Genomic DNA, 24431 nt, shown 5'->3' on the forward strand with positions numbered 1-24431 from the left:
ACACACACACACACACACACACACACACACACACACACACACACACACACACACACACACACACACACAATAAAAAAAAACAGCAGTAATTGCAGAAACTCACCCGTAACCAGCAGCCTTCCAGTTGTACTTGACATCCCAAATCTGTTCCTGGCGAAGCACGTGTAGCTGCCTGCATCAGATTTGCTCACATTCGCAAGCCTCAGAGTTCCGTCTGGGGAAAGTGTGATCCTATAGGAGTGTGCAAACAGAGACGGCAGGAACAAAAACTCATTTAATCATCAAATAAACCATAATTAATTTTTTTGTCAGTGTTCTGTAGAAAAGCAGACATCTTTTAGTGAGGAAGTGTGTTTACGTGGAGTCGGTATTGATTAGACCTGGGGAGGGGAGGGGGCTATTTTAATTAGATTCACAGAGAAGAATACTAACTTGTTTCGGTGATTACCTGTCATTCGTGTGGATAGGCAGGTTTCCTTTCTTCCATAAGATGCTTGCTGTGGGATAGGCTTTGGGTTTACAGTCCAGAGTGACTGTAGTTCCTGCCTTGGCTTTGAGCAAAGCTCTGAGGACGTTGCCTGTGAAGTCTGGAGGAGAGGCTGATGGGAAACAGTAAACTGTCTTTAGTACAAGACTGCAGCAAATCTCACAAGACATTTGAAGCAAGTTGTAATTCAATCTGTGAAAAATCATTAAATGCTACAGTGAGTGAGACAGACATTTCAAACAACTGTAAAGGAAGTTAAATAAAAAAACAGCAACATTTGAGCTTTTTTTTTTAATTATTTAACTTTATTTTTCCAATTGTAAGCCTCTTTGAATCAAAGTGTCTGATAATGGCTGAATGTAAGACATTCAATCTGAAAATAAAACTAACTTTTAAGCAAATTGACTGCAAGAGATAAAAGTTTATCACTCAACGGGGACTTGGGTATTTATCACAGCATCCACATCACATCAAAGTGAAGACTGTCACACAAAGATTATTTTAAATGTGTTTGACCCCCACCAAATCCTCCTCACTGACCCCTCTATCTGTTAATCCAGGCAACCTTTAAAAAAGACAGTAAGATGACCTTTTAGAGCCTTTGGTAACAATGATTTGGGGATTTAAAAGATAAATGCCATCCTACCTAAAACCATTAGTTCAGCAGCGAAATATATAACGCCATGTTTGTTCTCAGCCACACACTGGTACATGCCAGCATCAGATAGTGTCAGCACGGACACTGACAGGACTCCGTCTTCCACGTGGATCCTATCCTATGAAGAAAGGGATGACAGAAAGGTATTATTGCCTAAGAGTCATAATCTGGTAAATCTTTGTAAACAATTGTAAGAGTTGAACAAATGTAAACGCAAGAGAGGAATGAAGACCACAAAATCGTAGTTGATAAGTCCAGACCTTTTTTGGCCGTTCCGTTGCAAATAATTTGTAATAGTTCAGAAAATGTCACGAATTGAAAAATAAAACCAAAACAGAATATAAAGATATCTACGCAGCACCAGGAGAAACTAAATTCAAATTTTCTGCACTCATAGATCCTCTAAGTACACAACAAAATTCATTTAATGGCTAAAAAAGTGGATTTTACATGATATGTAACCTTTAAGACGAACTTGCTCATTGTTTTTGCTAGGAACGGGTTTTCAGCCATTTTTGAAAGAATCCTTCTCTGATATTTAAGAACCATTTGGATGATTTATTTGTTCCTATAGATGTGTCCATTATTCACAAACTGCTTCCTTTTAGTATAATGTACTGAAAAAATAACAGAGTAAGCAAACTCCTTATATGTACTTGCAGCTTAGCTCTGATTCATCCAACATCTGTCTCTTGTCCTTTAAATCAGGGGTCATCAACAAATTTGCTCAAGAGCCAACATTTTTCTAAGCATACAGCGAAGAGCCTATTTTTCATTAGTCATCTTTTTGTTAATTAAGGCCAGTCTGTTCTATTTATTTCAAACCTTGCTGTCTATTTATGACAGCAGACATTTTATGAAAGCATATTTAAGCATACAAAAAATCTTTATTTTGTTTTGATTGAAGTTTTAATTGAAAATTTACTTGACAATCTCTCTTCATTAAACAGAACAAATCTAAATGATAATAAATAATAAATTATATTCACACTTAGATTCCTGCTTTTAATTATGTCTTTTTTTCTAATTTAGCTTGTGGCCTTCATATGGCCCTCAAACCACTGGTTTATTATCGCCTGTGTCTGGAAATCACTGGACATATTTAGAAGGACACATCCAGCCTATATAAAGTCTCACACTTAATGGGACATGTGAAAAGTGGACCAGGAGGTGAGGAGAGACAAACATTTCTGAAGGCATAAACAGTGTAATACAGAAGGATTAAGGGCCTGGATCAGACAGGTAACCAACAAGGCAGTGATCAGCAAGACTGAGACCCAGAGTTCCTTTCTGGAGATGAGAAAACCATCAGTGCAGCCCTCCATCTCTAAAGGCTTTATGGCAGAGTGACAGGCAGAAGTCATTACTCACTGAAAGGCAAAAGATAGACCACAGACTCTCAGACCAGAAGAAGCAAAATCCCCCGATTTGATGGAACACAGATTGAACTTTTTCGGCATCATCTCCTCTGTCTGGATTTCTCCATGCTTCTAAAGCAAAGGGAGGCAGAGCATCACCTCATCACCATCATGTCTACAGTGAAAAACTGGGTACCTTTGACGTTTGAATCGATTCGGTACCAATATAAGGTACCTGGGAATCGGTACCGGTACTTAACGGTACCAATTTTCGGTACTTTTTATGTGTGTGTTTTCAATAATAAACTTTTGTTTTTTTATTTCTCAATATATATAAAATTAAGAAATATCAAGACAACATCCAACTCTTTGTATTGTAACATCAGTTGTGTAACTTATTTCTTTAAAGTGCAAACTCTTGAAAACAACAAGACTGTTTTGTCTTATTGCACAAATTAAAATCCAGCTCCACGTGTTTCTATTGATGTCATTTCCCTGCTAGAAAAATGTGTGATGGAGGTCCATGGAAAGCAAATAAGTTTCATTTAAATCAAATAAGCAAAAGAGGATGGATACAAATAAATAAAAGGTATTCAAGCTACGTTTTGAGCATCCAAAACGCTCCAACACTTCAAGTTGGCTGCTTGTGCTCTTTAGGTCAGACGCGTTCGGACTGTCGACAAGTGCCTCTGTTGTTTTCCTCTGTCGGTCTCTGTTTAATGGCGGACGAAATAAAGAAAGTGGCGGTATTTTATTTACTTTGAGCAAACGAACGTTGTGTTCACAAGATAATTAATCCACCAGATAATTCAGAGGTGGTCTGTTCGGCGAGTTTTACTCCAGGAGCTGTGAGGCTTTCAAGCTAGTTCAGACCGAGCTCTGCCTCTGTTTACCAGTGGCTGCTGCTGCTTTTGCATGATGCTGCATTCAGGACAAGCATGGAAAACTCACCACTCTTGCGCCAAACCGGTCGCAATAATGCGTTTAGGTACTGAAACATGGTACCGTTTGATGTTACATGAATAGATAATCGGTAGTACCGACAAAATTCGGTCTTTACATCAAAAGGTATCGAATTCGGTACTCATCCCTAGTGATGAGATGGTCATTTTGAATTGGGAGACTAGTTTGGACAAAGGGCATGATAGGTGCAGAAGAAACAGCAAGCATAAGCCTTAGAGTGCCACAACCAATAAGCCAGCAAGTTAAGGGAAAAGTTCAAAACAATCTAGAAGAGCTCAAAACTAATCCTGGAACAACCCAGCAAGATGGCTGGATCTGAACCCAGAAGATGGAGAGACACATGGATGTGCAGCCTTTAAAAATACATTTTTGTTATTGTGATACATTTTAGCGGAATGATAAAAAGAATAAACTGAATCCATATGAAACACAATAAAATGTTGAAAAAAACTTGGCCAAAAAATGTTCAATACCACCGATTTCCTTTCCAATTCCAATACCAAGTAAAACTCAGGCTGGTATTGGTGATACTGATCCGATACAGATACTTTGTGCAAATACACCCAATGTTGCTGGTAAATCTAAAAAGGGAGCATTTTTCAAATCACTGCTTCATAAAGAATATAAGACATCAGAGTAATTTATTTAGATGTATTGATGTAGTATAGCCGAGCTAATACAACAGAAAAACCAACCGAACCGGAGGACACAATCCTATAAAAAAGTAGTAAAATAATAAAACCATTTAATAAATAATTGTTTAGTAATCAAGAACTACTATAAAAATTAAAACTTACATCTTAATTTATGAACATTTTAACATGAAAACATGAAACATGTAACATCTACAGACTGAGTGACTGAGCACGTGCCACAGTGCTTACACATTACACAGGCGGAACAAAAAGTAGTTCCCACCAGTATTTCACAATTCTTCCACAACATTTCAATAGTTTACTTACTTTCCACTGTGTTCCTAATTATATACATTACCTGAAATGACTGAAGTATCAAAGTATCCATATTTTGATTTTAGTATTGATTCTAGAGCATAAAGTTCTGGTATCTGTAGTATCAGTATTTCAATACCGATCTGCACGTCACTACCAAAATGGCCATCTGGAAAAAAATAACCTTTTATTACTATGTAGATGGCAAATGCAAATTCAGATTTTCTTGCTGTAAAAATTCCTTCTAAATTAAAAAAAAATGACATTTAGAAGTGTTTCTTTGAATATGATGTAACTCTGGTAATATGTAAAGCTTTGCCCCAAGTTTTATTAAATGTTGATAAAAACAAACAAACAAAAAACATTTCAGAATCCAGCTGGAATCAACCAAGTTTAAAGCTACTGATATGAAAGACAATATGCATTTCTCTAGTGGTTTAGAGTGAGGTGTGCAGCTCTGTATAGTATATTTCACAGTAGATTAAGCCCATTGTTGCTAAATCTCAAGGAGCTCAAATATTCACCATGAATAATAAACAACAACCCTCAACTCCATTCAAATAAAATGGAGCAATCTCTTGGGAACCAGACCGATCCACTCTATATGACTGTGTAATCTGCTAAGGTGAAGCAGAAACAGCGACAGTTAAATTCATGTCGCCCATCTTTAAGTTGCACCCAGGAAAACAGCAACATGTTTTACGCCCGGCTCTTTAAAACGCAACGATGAGCCACAGATGAGGACTTCTGAATGAAACACTTGTAGGTGGCAGGAATTTACCTCTGAGAGGAGCTGCTGGCCGTTCTTCAGCCACGTGTAGGAGGGTTTGGGCTTGCCGTTGGCTCGACATTCCCAGTAGAGTCTGTCCTCTATGGCCAGGGCTGTGTCCTTCATGGTCTGGATCCACTGGGGCTTGGCTGAGGACATAGAAATATACTCTTGTGAAAAATCTCACAGGAACCTAGAGGACAAATTCCAAAAAAGCAACACTCTGTCATTAAATATGCTTCGTCTTAAATAGTTCAAAGGAGCCATAGGTTGGTAGCTCAAGCAGAAGGGGTTTGTCTTTAAGGGCTCGGAGGAAAGAAGATTGAATTTTTCATTGCTTATATATGCTGCGAGCCCACGGCTACACAAGACAGCCATTAAACACTGAATCACAAAGCGGGAAGCTGGTGGAATAAAAAAATAAAATAAAAGCACCAAAATCACCGCCCACCTGAACTTCACCTGTCACCTCAGCCGAGCGTATAAAAAAATCATTACTTTTGCACACAACTTCCTTCCTGCATGGCATTTTCACAACTTTTCAGGATATTTCATGAGGGAAAATACAGCCCTCTTAATAAGCATAGCTCCCTTTGCAGGCACTATGCATTCTGCCAATTCTAATGTCATGGGTGTCATTTTTCCCTCTTTTTACAATTTTCAAGGAAAAACATCAGCTCAAAGGAGCAAGGGTCCAAAAAAAAACATAAATTCTTAGAATCCAAGATGACATTAAAGATTATTTTTGCCTCTAAAGTACCAGGCCTGTTGGACATTATGTCTTCCTTCTGATTAGTTTGACACATCTCAAACAGAAAGCAGACTGATTTAGACATGTGGCTTTAGTGGCAGCACATGACTAAACATAATAAAACATATTCTATTGTGACTGGCTTTCAATTCCACGAAAAATCCTTTAAATGCTCATCTGTGGTGTAGGCATCTTCATCACAGAGCTGAATCATACTAAGCACATGCTTGGTTTTGGTTATTTTTGTAAAAAAAAAAAATCCACCACCAACAACAACAACAACAATAAAAACTCCAATATAGTCTCTAAATAGTAAAACTCTTAATGTTACTGGTACAAATGTATTTAATAATAAAAAAAATCAATATTTCAAGTTCAAACTATAAGGACAATATTGTAGTTTATTTTTTTGTTTGCTTACTTTTTGTTACCAATAAAATTGCCAAGCAAACTGTAGTTTTAACAGGAAACAAACTATCAATAATAGTCATTTGTGAAGATGTGCAGTAGAAAAATGTTTTTTAGTAAAATGTTTAACCAAACTGTTTTCTCGGAACTTAATCAATAACAAAATATGAGTTTTGTTAAGATAACATTGATTGTTGATTTACCAGGAGGTTCGGTGGGAGAATTTGCTCCATTTTCTATTGTTTTTGTTGTGTTTTTGTTGCCATTGATCACCTGTGATGGATGAATCAAAATGCAAGATTGTCTGCTTTCCGATGGTATTCTATACAGTATACGTGAACAATGTTACATAAAAAACAGCTCGTTTAAAAAAAACATCAAAGTAAATTATGACAGAATCAATCATAAAATTCCTTTTCAAATTACCAACAGTAACAGCTTGTTTGTTTCCAGTTTTCATAAAAACAGATAAAACACTTTTTTTTTATCTCAATAGTGTCTTGACTTAGTAGAGTTAGCATCAACAAAGTGAAGACATTTTTCAAAATGGATGATATTTAGTGTATTTTACTTCATATCAGTGATGTTTGGTACCACCGATTTTCTTTCCGATTCTGGTACAAAGTAAAACTTAAGCTAGTACTGATCCAATACTGATACTTTGTGCAAAATGTGTCTGGTAAATGTTAAGAAGTAGCCAGGCAGAAGAAAAAGCAGTTCCTACCAACTGTGTATGATTTAAATAAGATTTTGATAGATCAAATATTTTCCACTGTGTTCCAGTTAATGATATGCATTACCTGAAATGACTAAAGTATCAAAGCATCAACCGGTATTACCGGTTGTATTGATTTTTCTGTATGGATCCGCACATCACTACTTCATATGCATTTTAATGTTTTAACAGTAATAGTTGGGTTATGTTATAACGACAGAGTACCATAAAAAGCCAGTCGACCAGCAGCCATGTTCTTGCCCATCTTGTTCTCAGCCACACACTCGTACCCTCCCGTGTCATCCTGCTGGAAGCTAGGGATCTCCAGCACAGCGTTGGAGTACTTCATTTTAACTTTGCTGGGGAACGGGACTCCGTTGGCTCTCCTCCAGGTGATCTCTGGGACCGGGCTGCAAGAAACAGAGGAAGCAAACCTTAAACTTGTCGCTCAGGCTGCATGTTGTGTCTGTCACAATCCAGCAACAAAGAACTGTTTGATGAAGTCTAAAAACCTACTCTGTGCTCCCCCCACTGGATAAATGGCTGAGTCTAAATCCAATCCCAACACACACACGCACAAAGCATTTCTGCAAGTTTATTCCACACACTGAGAAACCTAATTGCCAGAGCAACTGTACTATGAAGAAATCCAAAGGTTTCTCACCTGGAATAATAGGCGAGAGGAAAATTAAAAACATTCTTTGAGGAATTTCAGCTTACTTCCCAAGGGCGAAACACTCCAGAGTAACTGTTGATCCTTTTGCAGCAGGTACATTGTCAGGGAAATTAACTTCTATTTTCGGCTCATATTCACCCATCACTCCTACAAAAAGCAAACACAAGAACCTGCTCACTCTTCCATTCTTTATAGCTCACAAGCAATATGGCTGGCACTGTGAACTAGACAATGGTTCTGTACAACCAACAGAGCAGAAACAAAAGACACACAAGCAAAACACTCTCATGGGCAAACTCGTAGCAGTGCCTCACTTAAGTGTAATATCACCAGGAAGTTGTGAAATAATAGTGCAGAATTATTTAAATTTCTGGGAGAGGAGGGAATTAATGTCTTGTTTTTTTTTCCAGTCTGCAGCTTTTTATCTATTATTTCAAAGCTTGAGTGGGCAGTTTTATTGTTTATATCAGTATTCAGGGAAGGCAGTGAAGATCACGATCAGACAGTGATGCAATGGGATTTAAATTTATGCGGCTACATGTACAGTACACTGAGTGGAAACTAACTGGTTGAGCCACCAGAACACTCAATGTAATGGTCCAGTGACGTATGACTCATGTTTAATTCATTCAAGGCGATCTTTATTCAGTCTTTCTATGAAAGCATAACAGAGAACAAAACAACAAGACCCCCAAGAAGGAGCTGGAGAATTCAAGGGAAAGCAGAAAGAAAAGCTTTTAGAGCAAATGCAAATTATAAGAAAGCCAAGTCAGCAATGGGAAGATTTAGGTCGCTTTGTTTGCTCTCCATTAGCACTCAGTGCCTCAAAATCAGTGAGGCACAACAGGCCAAAAAAGCATTCATGCTAATCTGTTGATAACAGCGACCTAAAAAATAAGGAGCCCATAAAAACAAGACTAAAAAGCATCCTTGTCAAGCCTTACCGTCCGTCCTGAGAATGAGAGACGTAGGCGAGCTGTGAACCTTGCCCTTCGTGATGCTGTTCATCACAACACACGTGTAGTTACCCACGTCAGAGCGCTCCACCTTTGAGATGTAAAGGTTGCCCGTCTGCTGGGAGACGAAACGCCGGTTGTCTTGCTGAACGAAGTACGGATACTCGTTGAAGACCCACGCATAAGTAAGGTCTAAAAGACAAACAAGGACTGAGAGTAAGCTAGCTAAACGAGACCACTAAAAAAAGGGTAATAATTGCAGCAAGGTTTTGATTTCAGTCTTTAATCTTTTGTGTCCAAATGAAAGCAGGCGCTTTTTACCTCCGGAGGAAGTAGGAGTGCCACACAGTAACACCACTCCTTGTCCTTCTCGCACCGACACAGCGCTTCTGGTGTGAACTTTGAAATGATCTAAGTCTGAGGAAAGTAATGAAAGGAGAAATAGATCACCCCTGGATTTTACATATACAAAGGAAGTGCAGCAGAGCTGTGTGTGAAACCCAGCGCCAGAAAGATCCTGACACAAGATGGTAAGAAAACTAATGAGAATTTTTTTACTTCTATAACTCCTGGAAGGAAGAAACTGACCTAAGACCTGAGCGGATTATTGGGTATAATTTCTACACTGCATGCACAAATATTAGGCAAATTGTATTCATCTAAAGCGAATTATTTTTCAGTAAATACAATGTTCTCAGGCAATCCAAAATGTCATTAGGACTTAAACCTGAATGTTTAACAATAGAAAAGTGGGTTTTGACTTGCTCAGGGGAATATATGCATGAATATAATTACTAGGCGACTAAAAGAACAGAATGATTTTTTTCCCTAGCTTGTTTATGTGTTTGCAGTTTAATGCAGTGGTAAGTTCAACCCAAAGGTGCTAAAAAAGTATTTTTGAGTTTATAGTTTATTTTTAAGTTACCTCAATTGTAAATCTTTAGTTTGAGAAAAAAAAATTGTTCAGATTTAAGCAAAAAAAGTGAAGTTACTATTTTCTAATATTTGAGTGGAATACATGGAATATGATAGCATGCAGATAGTGGTTTCACTGAATGCCGCAATCATTTTGCTGCACCACAGTGCAAAAAAAAAAAAAAACACCTTCCAGAAACTGGCAGCAGGTTTTGGAGGAGATTTTCAGTCAATCTTCACAGTTAAAAAAGGTCTAAAGAGCTCATCCGTACTGACAGCAGCTCATGCCACCAACCTTCCTCCACCTTACTGGTGCCTATTAGTTCTCCAGTAAGGGACTGGCCATCTGTTCCAAACAGACTAACTCTCATTTCATCTGTTCTTAAAGCTCAAAAACAAATTTTTTCAATTATATTCCTTAACCAAATTTTTTCAAATTAAACTGATTGCCTTTAAGTACTTGACATTTTGCATCTTTTGTCACAGTACACAATGAAGTGTAATGTGCAGATTTATGAGTAAGAGTTTTTTTTTAGTTAATTTGCACCTTGTCTTTGAACATGTGTATGAAAAGATTGATAAGGTCAAAATGCTCAGTTTCTCAGTAGAAACATGTTTACCATGATATGTAAGCTGAGAACATGTCACAACTCTGCTGTTGAAACAGGTTCATGGAGGCAGTGAAGCATAAGGCTTAAATGTTAATCTAAAAGGGCTATAGCTTTAACTTTAATTTATAGGTTACATGTATGTCTAAATATTAAATGCTAAACCTAAAGTTGTGAGTCTGAATGTAAATGTTGTAGCTAAATGTCAAAGTTTGCATTTAAATATTTCAGAATGGAACACAGACTTTGCCTTTTGTTATGATGTCATTACCCTGCGACAAAATCGAGCGCTAGCACTGCTAATGGTGCTAACGCTTATAAGACTTCCCTATAAGACATCAATCTTGCAGTGTCAGAGCTGCACTACAAATTGCCAAACATCAGGTACCATCCATATTGTTTTCAATGAACACATATTGAATTTAAATTTTGAATGCAATCTTCAGCAGCGTTAGCACCGTCAGCAGCATTAGCAGTGTTAGCATTTGTTTTAGTAGCAGAATGATGATGTCACAACAAAAGCTGCGCACCAACGGCAGAGGCTGTGTTCCATTCTGAAATTCTTAAATTTAAGCTTTTGCTGCAACTTTTAAGATTAAATTTGGACATTTATATATAACATTTAAATGTAACATTTAGTAAAAACTAGCAAAATGTAAGAACAATGAGCTAAATAACAATAAAATGTTAGTGGAAAATTTACCTTGGATTTTAAACTGAGAATGTGAGCTAATTAATAAAAATGTGGTAATGACATTTTTTTTTGCATTTCATTTTACACTTGGCGCCCCATATTATATAGTAGTGAGCTGTAGCCTAACATTCAGAGTCAACTCACATCAACAATGCAGCATGCTGATAAATGCAGTTTCATATCAGGAGATTTCCTTTTTTTGTTGTAAAAAGTCAAATAAAATATTTAATAAAACTTACAGGCAAACAGTAGACTGGCTCTCCTGCTCAGGATAGCTCCAACAGTGTTGTAGGCCATACACTGGTACATTCCTACATCCTGGTAGCGATCCAGATTGCTTATAATGAGGTTGCCCCCAGACAGACGCCGCCGCCGATCCAGGCCCAGATTTATGAGAGTCCCGTTTAGTGACCATCTGTGAGGGCAAAGACGCCATCAGTCGCTGGCAAATCGTTCTGTCCATCTCTTTCTATCAGACAAGGTGCTTTGACAAGACATGAATGAAAACTACATCCCACTACGCTAACCTACTCAGTGGAGGATAATAATGTACAACCTCACTCACGCTGGTATCAGTAAACTAAAAAGAGTTGTAGAATAAATTGAACAGAAAATATAGTCATGATCAGGTTTGATAATTCTTTTTTTAGTAAAAAAAAAAGACTCATCACAAGTCTGAAGATGTTTTAAACATGACGGTTGATTATGATGTGCATGGTGATCAAAACAAATCTGCTGATGATAATTTGAATGACCTCAACCTCAGCACTCACTTTTTATCACTCGCCTCCAAAAGGCAAATGTTGTTGCCTATGTGTGTGTGTGTTTGTTTGTTTGTCTGTTACTAAAAAATGATAATGAACCATGAAATAAATTTTAATGAAACTTGAACAAGATAATCACTGGTTGCTCAGATACAACTGATTAACTTTTGAAAGCAACCCAAATCTGGTATTCTAAAACACAAAAATGTCCACGGCTCGGTCAGTCCTACAAAAATTGACCTAGAAATTAGTGTGGTAGCTCAGACTGATCCCCAATTTATGTACTAAAATATAAAAAAAGATTGTACAAGATCTTAGTTTTGCCAGTAACTATTTGAACCTTGGTCAACTCTATCAGTCTGTTTGCAAAGTGAAACATTTAATGAAACTTTTAGAAAGTAATAATTAAAGGAGACACGTCATGCTTTTAAATACTTCTTTTTTCACATTTGAATCATTCAGTTGGGGTCTATATAAAGTGGAACTGCAATGCTTTGGTCTGAATTCCTCCTTATTGTAACTCCACAAGCCCCTCTTTCACCCCTGTTCTGAGGTGTGTCTCAGAGCAACTCGTTTTGAGGCTGTCTCTTTAAATCCAACCTTAACACCCCGGCCCCCTCCAGCTTCCAGAGCTGTCCATTCCAATTTGAAAAAGAGGGTTTATGACTATCTTGAGCTTCAGAAACATTTTCATTTCAACTTAATTAAACAATGTCAACAACAGAAGACTGGTCCATCCAGCCTTACACGATGGAGCCAGAATGAGAGGAGAATGAAAACCACAAAATTGTAGTTGGTACGTCCAGACCTTATTTGACAATTTTGCTGCAAATATTGTGAAGGTATAGTTTAGAAAATGTCATAGAAAAAAGAAAACAGAACTGGTTGAAAAATATGACCCAAAAAAGAATATAAAGTTATCTATACAGCACCAGAAGAGACTAAATTAAAATGTTCTGCTCTTTTTGAGACTCCAAGTACACAACAAAATGCATTTAACAGCTAAAAAGGTGGATTTTGCATATGTCCTCTTTAAGTGCACATTTATAAACTGATTAATATTTGGAGTCAGTCTAATTCAAATTGAACACGACAGCTTATTGACCTTAACCGACACAAAACTGGCTGTAACTCAGTCAATTTTGCATTTATTAAGCTAATATTTGATGTAGCTAATAATGTGAGATCACTCACATGAGATTGGACATACATTTGTTTTGAAGGGGACCAAAATGGTTTCAACTTTGTCATTTCTCAGATGATTTCAGTTTAAAACTCTGGGTGCTGGTGGGCAATCTGCATTCCTTCAATGAATGCTAATCCTTTAATTATAAGACCATGCCTGTGCTTTTCAGATCTGGTTTATTTGTTATTTATGTGTTGTTAAAACCTTTTCAGACATCCCTTTTACCCCCAATTGGTCTAAGGATGAATTTTTCATTTCATCTCTCAAATAAATCATTAAAATTCCTAACCTGATATGTTTCGCGGTCTGCTCAGCACATCTGTCAAAATAAAGGAGTCCAGAGGAGATGTAGCAGATGAGACCTTTTTCACCATCTAATATCAGTGAGATTTGACCTGTCAGATCAATAATGCCTTTCATGTTGAGTCAGTCTGTTAATAGGAGATGCCCTTTTTGACAAGCATTAATACAGTATCTGCCAGTCTACGCCTGACTGGTTTAAACTTTAGGGTTTTAACCACAGGTGGATGGCCTTAAGCTCTGCCAGTTGATTGCTTCGGCCATTACGATTTAGTGAGAATCCAGCAGCAAAGCTTCACTTTATTAAAAAAGTAGCTTTTTTATATTCAGCTGAAAGAGGAAGACAACAACCAGTCAACAAAAAGGCTGACAAAGAGACAGTAAAGCCAGGAACAATAATAAAACAGCTCTGGTTACTGGAAATACAATAAAACTGTTGTAAGATGCCAACAATATTTTTTTTTTGGTCACACCAGCTGCTCAACATGTTTAACATGTTTTAAACTGCGACAAAAGGGAAAAAAACTGATAAGGCAAATAGAAGGTATCATGACAACATGATACCTCCCTTGCCCACTTTTCAGTCTGCTCAAAGGCAAATAGAATATTAGCAGCCAGAAAGCACAGATTTCTTTAACAGGTTTGTTTTTTGCTCAGTTTTCTGTGCTTTTCAGTCTTTTTTGAGGTCCAGCTTCAATTGATTCCCCAAAACAATGTCTTGACATTTTTTTTTAATCTAGCAGATTTACAATTCTACAATCAGTTAAACAGAACATATGCAAAATCCATTTTTTAGGCTGTGAAATGCATTTTGTTGTGCACTTTGAGTCTATCTAGTGCAGAAAATGTGAATAGTCTCTCTATGTGCCGCATAGATATCTTTATTTTCTGTTTGGTCATATTTTTCAGCTTGTTCAGTTTTCTTTATTTTCGTTGATGTTTTCTGAACTACTCACAAAATTCGCCATCGAACTGCCAAATATGATCTGGACTTACCAACTTCAATTTTGTGGTTTTCATTTTCTCGCTCTGGGTCAGACTCTGGCTCCAACATGTAAGGCTGGATGGAAAAGTCTTCCCTTGTTCACATCTTTTCATTAAGTGAAAAAAAGGTGTTGTTGCTTTGGGACACACCTCATAAAAGGGGTGAAAGAAGAGCGGAGGAATTCAGACCAAAGCATTGCAGTTCCACTTTACATAGAGTCCAACCGAATGATTTAAATGTGAAGAAGAAGGAATTAAAGACAAGATATGTCTCCTTGAACAGAACAAGGCAAGAAGAAAGAAAAGGAAAATCTTGCGTCTGCTGTAAAACAAACATGCTTGTAATTTTTGCACAATTAATGGAAGCTGCTTTTAAATTTGACCCTTTTTTTATTCTTTCAAACCATAGCTATTTTGCTTTATCTTTAGGCTTGGAGTACCCAAAGTGATGTACGGTCTGTGCTCTGAGTGAGGTCTTACACTAGTTAGCATATTTGTAGCGTCATCACATTGTTTTAACACTAATTTGTGCAAACTCTTTACATCTGCTAGCCTCTTACTTTTTCCTTTGTGCTCATGTCCTGTCAGTAAAACCAAACTAAGCTGCTCTCATTCTCAATTTTCTTTCTGTTTCTACCATAAGGCAGTTTCTATAATGGTGAGAGAAAAGCTGCTCGTTAATACTTGACAGCGTTTACCTTTAAAGCAACAAAACTCTGCTGTGGTAAAAAAAAAAATCAGATTTTCTGTAGCACAATTAAACACAAGCATACGGTTGCCTGTTCTGTGGTTTTGGCTATTACTTGTGCCATAATCAGTCAGAGAGGAAGTCAGAAGTGGCAGAACGTGTATGAGTCTGTGGGTTTGCTTCTTTCTCTCTGTCATGTTTCTGTCTGCACACTGAGCTGTGCGTGCGCCCCGCGGGAGAGCGCTGTAACTCAGTAAATAATATAAACCAATGGGCTGAGGTCCCTGTTTGAGAAGCCGACACTCTTTAAAACTTTGTTGTACGAGTCGGAAAGAGCTTAGAATAAAAGCCAACCTGCCAGTTTACTACCCCAGTCCTGAATGCGGTAAATACTTCAAACTGCTTAAATTGCTTAAATGTCAATACATCCGCCAACTTTAAACAGTTGGTTTCCAATTTTTTTAATATTAAAACAGAAAAAATGTTTAATTTTTTTCAGTCTGTTATTCTATATTTACCTCTGACACTACTTCCTGCTGCCGTTAACCCGCTCCCCCTACAGGGATCATTAAATTTTAATCTTACTGTATCATACACAAAGCCGTTCCCTGCTATTCAAGGCAAGAAGAAGATTTTAGAAGCACTCATCAGTCTGGCTATAATCACCTCCTCTCTGTCACGTTAGATTAACATAATGTGGCATTATTCCACCTCTGACTTATTATTAGGGCCAAACATTAGCGCTTGGCAAGAGGTAACAGTGAGCTGATCTAACAAAAGATGCAATTTTGACTCTTTTGCGCGCTCCGTTTCAGCTTTCCAACGATTTCCTGGCATGAGAGTGTGAAACAAAAATATTTGCACAGCGGGTTTGAAAAATCTAATAAACGAGTCACCTGAGTGAACTCTTAAAGGCAAAAGGTTAACACATTGATTAAAACTGGTCTCATTATTCAACGAGAAAATCCTTTTTTTTTCTGTCTAAAACTGAGTGAAGATGGATTCAAGGACAGGTCATGTTTCAAGAAGGTTCCATAATTTCTTTTATTTTCTCTGAGCATAAAAAAAATCCTGTTTCTTTTCATCAGTGACGGTCTTTTATGTTTTCCTTACGTGGAAATGAATTCTGTCACAAAATTTCAAGTGATTTCTAAAAGTGTATATCCATGTCATTGAACAAAGATGAGTGCTTGATACCAACATCCATTACACTTCCACTGGTGCTGATTTGATTTGTTGGAGTCAGTAAACATCTAAAGAATTGAGTACATGGGTGATGTGTCAGAGCGCACCAACGTCTGAGTAAACTCACTTTTATTAAGCTTTTTAACCTTCAGCCACAACTTTTCCCTCCTCTCGACCTGCTTTGAAGAGCCTCTGCTGCTCTGTGCTACCATCATTGATTGGCAACAAGAAAAATGAATCACTCTGCTTAGAATTTATTTTTCTTTTCTTTATATATATATATATATATATATAAAGATGTAATGTTGAACCATCTGGACATCGAGAAACTTGGATGGTTTTCTGAGTGATCCTTTCTGGTTGAAACGAAGATTTCAATTTCAATGTAAGGGATATTCCTTGAAGGAATGCATATTGGTTGATGCCTTGCCTCAGAAATAGTCCGGCACAATCTCATGATACCTTAAGAAATCAGCTGAGAATGTAGTGTAGCTCAGCTACTACCACACCAAACTTTAGCACAATACCTGTAAATATGACCAAGTTAAAGTCAATTTCTGCTGGCTAGTGTTGATTAGTTAAGGTGGCCATTTTGAACTGGACTGAATTCAAAAGATAATCAGTTTAAGATATACATACACTCAATAACTTCCTGCTGGGAACTGCATTGAGTGGTTCAGTGGTTCATGAAGTATTTTGCTAACAATTGAACAGGGCTATTTAAAATAAAATCCACAAAAATCACAATGATTAACACTTGGAGTTTGTGTTGTGAGTGCACTGCAGCTACAACTATACCAAACTTAGTCACATTTTTGTAAATTGATTAATTATAACAATTTTGTTTCTTAAAGTGCTTATGACAGGCATATCCTTCAAATAAAAAAATTCTATATATTTAAGAAACTTGGCATACGTAATAGACATGATTTTACTTATTTTGTCAAATAACTGGTATATTTTCGTTTGAACGTAGCTCAGCCAAAGTGAAACAGGAAGTGACATCAAAGAGGAACACATTAAGAAAGAAAACTCCCTGGTTTTGTTTATTGAAACAATGCTATTTGAAATCTGACTCTTCCTCATTTCCCTCTGATAGACTCAAAACAATCTAAAGAAACATCAGATTATTCTCTTCAGTCTGCATTGTTAGCTATTGTAAAAAAATGCTCAGTTGACATTAAGTCATTCCCCTTTTCATCACTTCCTCTTACTTCATATGCAAATACTCTATCTCAAAAACTTTTCATATCAGCGGCGTAAATTTATTTCTGAAATATTTTATCAATGTTACCTTTCCAAAAATGCATTCCTGTTTATTACAAAAATTGACATTACTGGCACTTTAAGGTCGGTAAATTTGTGTTGGCTATGTTGAAATGGGTAGCCTCTAAAACAAAGAAGCCCAAAGTGGGGTCCGCAGCCATTTGATTTGGCCCACCAACAGTTGCCAAAGTTACAAGGTTGTAACCTGTTATCCTTTGTAGAAACACAGTATTTCCATTGGTCAAATGACTATATAAAAGGGCTGTAGTGAAGGTAGTTTTCATTCATGGTGCTGACTTTATCTTTGATTTATTAGGATTAAACATGAAACATGAAATGACAACAAGAAATTTTTAGATCAGATTTGACCCCACATGTAGATTTGCACACTTTATAAGGCCACAAAAACCTCATATTTTATCAATTTATGAAATATCCCATGAGCCTTTGCTACTTGAGGGTATGGCAGACTTTCTCCAAGTGCACAGACTAAAACAAAAGAGGGCCATTGCATAGCATAATCTTTAAAAATAAAGGACTTTACTTACAAAAGTATTTGTATTTCATGTATTATATTACTGCATTTGGTCCGCAGCCCTGGATAGATTTTCATTTTGGCCCTCTCGGGGAAAATGTTTGGGCACCCCTGCTCTAAAATGTATTGATTTGAACAGTGTTTCCCAACCCTGGTCCTCAAGGCACACTGCCCTGCATGTTTTAGAGGTCTCCCTGCTTTAAATGATCCAAATGTTACAATTCAACCAAAGCTTGTTAATCGGTTGTTAACTGAAATCAGCTGTGTTGAAGCAGAGAAACATCTAAAAACATGCAGGGCAATGTGCCTTGAGGACCAGGGTTGAAAAACACTGGATTTGAAGACTTCTATTTAATGATTACTTTCTGAAAGTTTTATTTATATGTGGATCTGTAACATAACTGGCTAACAAACAGACAAAGTTAACTTAAGAGCAACATTTGAAACACATATCTCGCTTGATTAGTTAGCTCTGAGAGAATATGTTAGGTACAACTCTCAGCAACTGCCACCCCAAATTTGAGCTCAATATCTGTAAAACTGTCTGGGTTTTAGCACTTTTTGTGTTTAAGGTTGATTCGCCATGGCAGACATCTTAAATGGGATTAACTCCAAATGTTATTCAGTAGCAGATGTGCATCAAATGATTAGTTTCATCAAAATCCATTCAGTGATTCAGGAGATATTTTAATGCTACAGTCAAATGACAAAAAAATCATCACCACCTCACCTTTGGCTGGGGGCGATAATAAAAACTGTTACATAAGCTGCCTTTTGTTTAGGTTTTTAAAAAACGGAGACACTTTTGCATTTAGAGAAGAGAAAGAAGATGCTTTTCCTCTCCTATGCCTTTCTATGCTGCTACTGTGTGTGCACAGTTTAAAAGACTTATATTTATGAGAGTGACAGAAGTGTCAGGAGGAAGAAAAAAGAGGGAGAGGAGAAGAAGGGCCGAGGGAGCAATGGGAGCCCATTTACACTTCAAGAGCAAAGCCGGAGAGGTAGTAGGGGCATGAGGAGCCTTGAACAGCCAGTCTGACGAGACGCCGCGTCAAACATCCTCATTGCACCTTTAATCAGTACATGGAAATACCTGGTATTAGGTGGTGAAAAGCCCACAATAACGAACGTACACTATTCCCTTCACTACCACACAGCTCAGGTGTCCTGGCTGCGCTGCAGTAAACGCCGAACACCCGAGGTAATTGTAATCAATGCCTGTTAGTGCCGACTGGTGTCTAGCAACCCGCATTGTTCTCGTGGTGTTTCACAAAAAGAGACGGTCATTAAGATGCTACATGTGTGTCTCTGAGAAAGAAACTCTCCGGTGAGAGGAGCGGCAGATTGGTGGTGTGTTAGTCAATATGAGTCAGTAAAGCCATAATGACACCACTGCTCAGAGTGTCCGTATGCATTTCAATCTAATTAGGACAAAATGAATAGAGCAGAATGCACACTTTCTTTTCAACGGGAAAATTATACTCTTGCAATTAGTAATCCTTATTTCTGCTCACTGAATGACCCAAAGTGACTTTGGCTGAGTGGGAAGCTGCAAATGGACAGATTTGTAGTTATACAAAGAAAAGAGAATCCTTCTCTCAGTTTTGGCATTTGCACCTATCTTGTTCTTGTAGCGTGTCTTCTTTCAGATTAGTGGAACGATAATATCTAAAACAAACGATAAGGTGTTTGCCAAATTTCATCATGCTCTCCTAATCATTTCTCTACATCACTCCATATTTGATGATCCCTGCTTTGAACAGACAAACATTATATTATGCATAAACATGATATGACATTAAAACGTGTAATTTAAAAAAGATTTTAAAATGAGGCATTGTGATATGTGAACATAACTTATGACAATTCTGCTAAAAAAGTCTTTATCTCAGAAACCAAAAACCTCAACTTCAGTAGCACTTAAGAGTCTTTCATTAAAATCTATTCAGTGGTTTATGAAATATTTTTGCTAACAGACGGCCTCAAACACTGTGCAGGTATGGGAAAATACTTGCTCTTATGTCTTTTTTTGGGAATAGATAAAAATGATGCAATCTGAGTGCCCTTAGTCACTGTTTTTACATCAAACAACATCCTCTGTTGACAATCTTTCTGTTTTAAATATGAGAGGAAAATGAAGCACGTCTTTATTACTTTGTTCCATTAAGATACAATTATGTTTCTTCTTGCATATCAGGGAAAATCGGCCGTGTTTATTTTCTAAACGCAGTGATCAGTCATGTTAGTGACATAATCAGTATGTCTGAAGATATTTTCATCTACACATTTGTGTTTTCATCATCTTTCATCTCAGCATCAAAAAAGTCTTAACGAGGCAAATATAAATCACTGAGAAAACAAAACCTTTGGCATCATTTTGACAAAACGCTTCTTCTTCTTCTTTTTCTTTTTTTTAAATTGCTTTTTAATTCATTTCATCAGCCACATAGTCAGTTAAAAAAATTATTTGGACTGTTTTCCATTTGCCCTTGTGCACATCAACATGTTTTCAAGAGAGAAAGAGAAAAATGAAACACCACCAGGAAATAAAAAAATAGAATAACTGAGAAATAACTTTTTCATTTTGAGTTTTAATTAGCCTTGTATATTATAAAGCTTAAAAATGTGCCCAAAAATTAAGAAAGAAATATTACAAACTCATTACTTTCACCCATGAAATTTCTAAAACAGGTGGTGAAAGATGCACTTCTATGCTCTGTGCTTCTATACTTACATGAGTACTAAGGTCAGAATAAGATGTACATGTTTTTTTCTAATTATGAGAATAAAGTCATAATGATATGAGACCTACACCAAAAAACAATCTTAACACTGCATTATCATGAGGAATGTTGAGCATCTTGTGAAGTTGTTCTTTGGTATCTGTTTTACAAAAAAATGAAATTCTTAATCTTTTTAACACATCAGCATTAAATTATTATCAGTAGCAAGACTTAAAAACAATTGTGCTTCAAACCAATGTGTCTGTTTCGAAAACTTTTCTATTTTTATATTATTTCAACTTTATTCTGGTAATATTATGACTCATACAACTTTTCATCGTAACATTATGACTTATTCTAAAATATTGTAACTTTATTTTCGTACGACGTATTTTTGTGTTATGACTTTACTTTTGTACATCTTTTTATATTTTTCTTGTACAACTTTTTTCTCATAACATTACGACTTTATTCACGTACAACTTTTTTTGTAACATTATGACTATTCTCTTACTTCTTTATCATAACGTTATGACTTTACTCGCATATGTTTTTATTGTAACTAAAGACTATATTCTCAAAATATTGTAACTTTATTCTCGTATGACTTTTTTGTATTACGACTTTATTCTCGTACATCTTTTTAGCATAATTGTTTTTTTCTCGTACAACTTTTTTATCATGATATTATTGCATTTTTTTTCTCATAAGACTTTTTTTGTAACATTACTATATGTTTATTCTTGTACCACTTGTTTTCTCGAAACATTATGACTTTATTCTCGGAATAACATAACATTATTCTGATAATTTATGACCTTTATACACCGTTGCACCTTTCATCTGCTAATCACGGGACTAGGTCCATTTAAATGCATCCACTAAAGAGTGACAGTCACATTCATACTAGAAAACAGGGTTTTTGCTCTTACCTGTACTGAGGAGGAGGCGTTCCTTTAGCATCACATGTTAAGGTGGCTTCTTCCTCTATGGAGTCAACAGGGATAAACAAGTCCCCCGGCTCCATCCTCCACCGTGGGCCATGGTATGACCCACTGTCCATGCAATCTGTCACATAAACATTTACTTCCTCAGAATACAATGAAAAATAGTTCATTTGAACAGAGTCTGACAATTATTATTCCATGATTTTATATCAAAAAGAAAAAAATTGTRTAGGTCTTCTGGACGGGTTCTTCTCTAATGAAACGTTTCGTCTCTTCTCCAAGAGACCTTCAGTCTGAGAGTTTCAGGCAAAATTCAGGCTTTTAAGCMCTGCYTCCATGTGACYGATACTCACATCACATGGCTATCGTTGACACCTAATTAACACTTATTGTTAACAKGGGGTGGAGTGATACTGGCAATAGCCACGCTGTAGGAGGCGGACAATTGAAAATGGAGGCCTCCACCCCTGTTTAATGATGGACGGTCTTTCTTCACAAAAATGGCTTCTTTTACTCCTCTCTCAAACCAACGTTCCTCTCTATCAAGAATGAGAAAGCCACTGGGACATCATGTTTAGAAAATAAACGTCTCAGTTTCTCCGAAACACATTTTTGAAAATGAAGACCCCAAACCCAGACCCAAACCAGTGGTTATTCCRTATGTTGCGGGTGTTTCGGAGAAACTGAGACGTTTATTTTCTAAACATGATGTCCCAGTGGCTTTCAAACCCCAAAACACATTACGGCAAAGGTTGGTTCACCCCAAAGATCCGGTGCCCCGGCACAAACAGAGCAATGTTGTATATGCTGTTAAGTGCCAGGAGGACTGCGACCAGTTATACATCGGGGAAACAAAGCAGCCACTGTTCAAAAGAATGTCCCAACACAGACGAGCTACGTCTAATGGCCAGAACTCTGCAGTTTTCACTCATTTTCAGGCCAGCGGTCACTCTTTCATAGATGAGGATGTTCTCATTCTTGATGGGGAGGAACGTTGGTTTGAGAGAGGAGTAAAAGAAGCCATTTTTGTGAAGAAAGACCGTCCATCATTAAACAGAGGTGGAGGCCTCCGTTTTCAGTTGTCCCCCTCCTACAGCATGGCTATTGCCAGTATCACTCCACCCCCTGTTAACAATAAGTGTTAATTAGGTGTCAATGATAGCCATGTGATGTGAGTATCAGTCACATGGAGGCAGGGCTTAAAAGCCTGAATTTTGCCTGAAACTCTCAGACTGAAGAAGTCTCTTGGAGGAGAGACGAAACGTTTCATTAGAGAAGAACCCGTCCAGAAGACCTATACAATTTTTTTCTTTTTGATTTTTTACCTGGATTACTGAGATGCATCAGGACATGATTTTATATAGTCTCACAAGAAGAATGAGTTTGGATACTAAAAAAGGCTGGAAGTGATTCTGTCATGTTTAAATTCTTCTTCTAAACAAAATCATCTGAGAATGAACGACTTAAAAAGCCTGTTCTTCATGTCAATGGATAAAAAATAATAAAAAAAAAACACCCATATCATTCACAAAGATTTGGTGCATCGTGTGCAGATGCACTCAGATGAGTAATTTGCCCTGATTGTTCTCGGTGAATAGAAAACATTGTGAATTTTATGAACAAATACATTTCTGTGACGGAGGGGAAAGCTCTTGCACAATGCCGCGGAAAAGATTACAGAATAAAAGCGTCATATCTTATCCCTGGGTTCTAATCTCAGTGGAGTGAAGAAGAAGATGGAAAGCATTGTGTCTGGGTTGTGAATGAAAGTCAATAGTGAGGAGTGCTCCTTTAAACCGGGGCCTCCTATCATCCCTGACATCTCTTCACCCACTGTCCCACAAACCCGAATGTCCAAATGTAAAAAAAAAAAAATCATTACTTTATATAAAAAGGTGCTTTACCTGTCAGACGGCTGATGATTGATAGCAATAGAAGCAGTTTCCATGGCAGCGTCATCTTTGGCAGCCAGGAATAAATGAGACTTTCATCCAATAAGCTTTGAAACGGCACTTCTCAGAGTGAAAGGAGGGTGACCTGTTGAAATGAAGATTTTTGACGTTAAACCCCTCAACCATTTAATGTATTATTTCCTATAAAAGCCTTCCTGGGGAAAAAAATAATAGAGTGAGTACTTTGATTGCTTGGTCGTGGAAGGATAAGTCTGGTAAACTGGAGGAGCTGTTTGGTGTCAGACATGCAAAACTTCAGTCCGTTCTACCACTTCTAATCAGGGACAATGCCTCATTGTGCCACATACTGCCCTCGGAGATGTCTGAGAGTGATACCAGTGGTGGCATATGGTGGGAGTGTTGGGGGAAGACCATGCCAATCTATTAGAGGAACAACCATTGCCTGGGCTCATCCTTCACTTGGCTGGATCTGCTCTGCCCGAAGGAGACTTGGACCTGGAAATTGGGCGCCATACCATCAATTAGACTCACCCACAGCAGCATGTGTGTCCCCACATGCTGGGGTGAAATCAAGACAGCCTGATGAGGAACCCATTCCACTCAGGTCCATAATCAAGGGCAAGAGTCTGTCTGCTCCAAGCATGTGTTGCAAATTGCGATGCACTGAGCAAGTAATGATGCAATTATGAAATGTCAAACATACACACAATGGCGAAACAGGCGATAACGCAGCAGTTAAAGTGAGCAGTGCAGCATGAGCGGGAGCGTCTGCCGATTTGAGTACATTAGCTCGCACCTGCGTGAAGCCGTGTGCATGAATAAGCCTTGTCTGCACACGAGAAACGCACGCGGAATTTCCTCAAGAGGTGTTCAAGATAGGCCAGGGACAGATAGTAATATCCATCTGCTGAATGTCACACAACCCACACACACCTACACACTAAACTTGCTCTCTAACCATACAGTATTACAGCCAGCATCCACACACACACACACACACACACACACACACACACACACACACACACACAC

General features: G+C 37.5%; 1 protein-coding gene across 1 annotated transcript in view; it reads right to left on the reverse strand.

Moving 5' to 3' along the window:
- The window catches only part of LOC106522671 (contactin-4), a gene marked incomplete at its 3' end in the record, with an annotated part of 36044 nt that overhangs the window by 7691 nt on the left and 3922 nt on the right, over positions 1 to 24431 (reverse strand). The window contains 11 exon segments of the mRNA XM_014015784.1: positions 104 to 231; positions 449 to 599; positions 1134 to 1263; positions 5198 to 5334; positions 7285 to 7469; positions 7780 to 7882; positions 8680 to 8883; positions 9013 to 9108; positions 11148 to 11323; positions 21472 to 21607; positions 23391 to 23523. Of these exon segments, the coding sequence (XP_013871238.1) occupies positions 104 to 231; positions 449 to 599; positions 1134 to 1263; positions 5198 to 5334; positions 7285 to 7469; positions 7780 to 7882; positions 8680 to 8883; positions 9013 to 9108; positions 11148 to 11323; positions 21472 to 21607; positions 23391 to 23445 (1501 nt within the window).

The sequence above is a fragment of the Austrofundulus limnaeus genome, unplaced genomic scaffold (assembly GCF_001266775.1).
Source record: "Austrofundulus limnaeus strain Quisiro unplaced genomic scaffold, Austrofundulus_limnaeus-1.0 Scaffold134, whole genome shotgun sequence".
In the NCBI taxonomy this organism is placed as follows: Eukaryota; Metazoa; Chordata; class Actinopteri; order Cyprinodontiformes; family Rivulidae; genus Austrofundulus; species Austrofundulus limnaeus.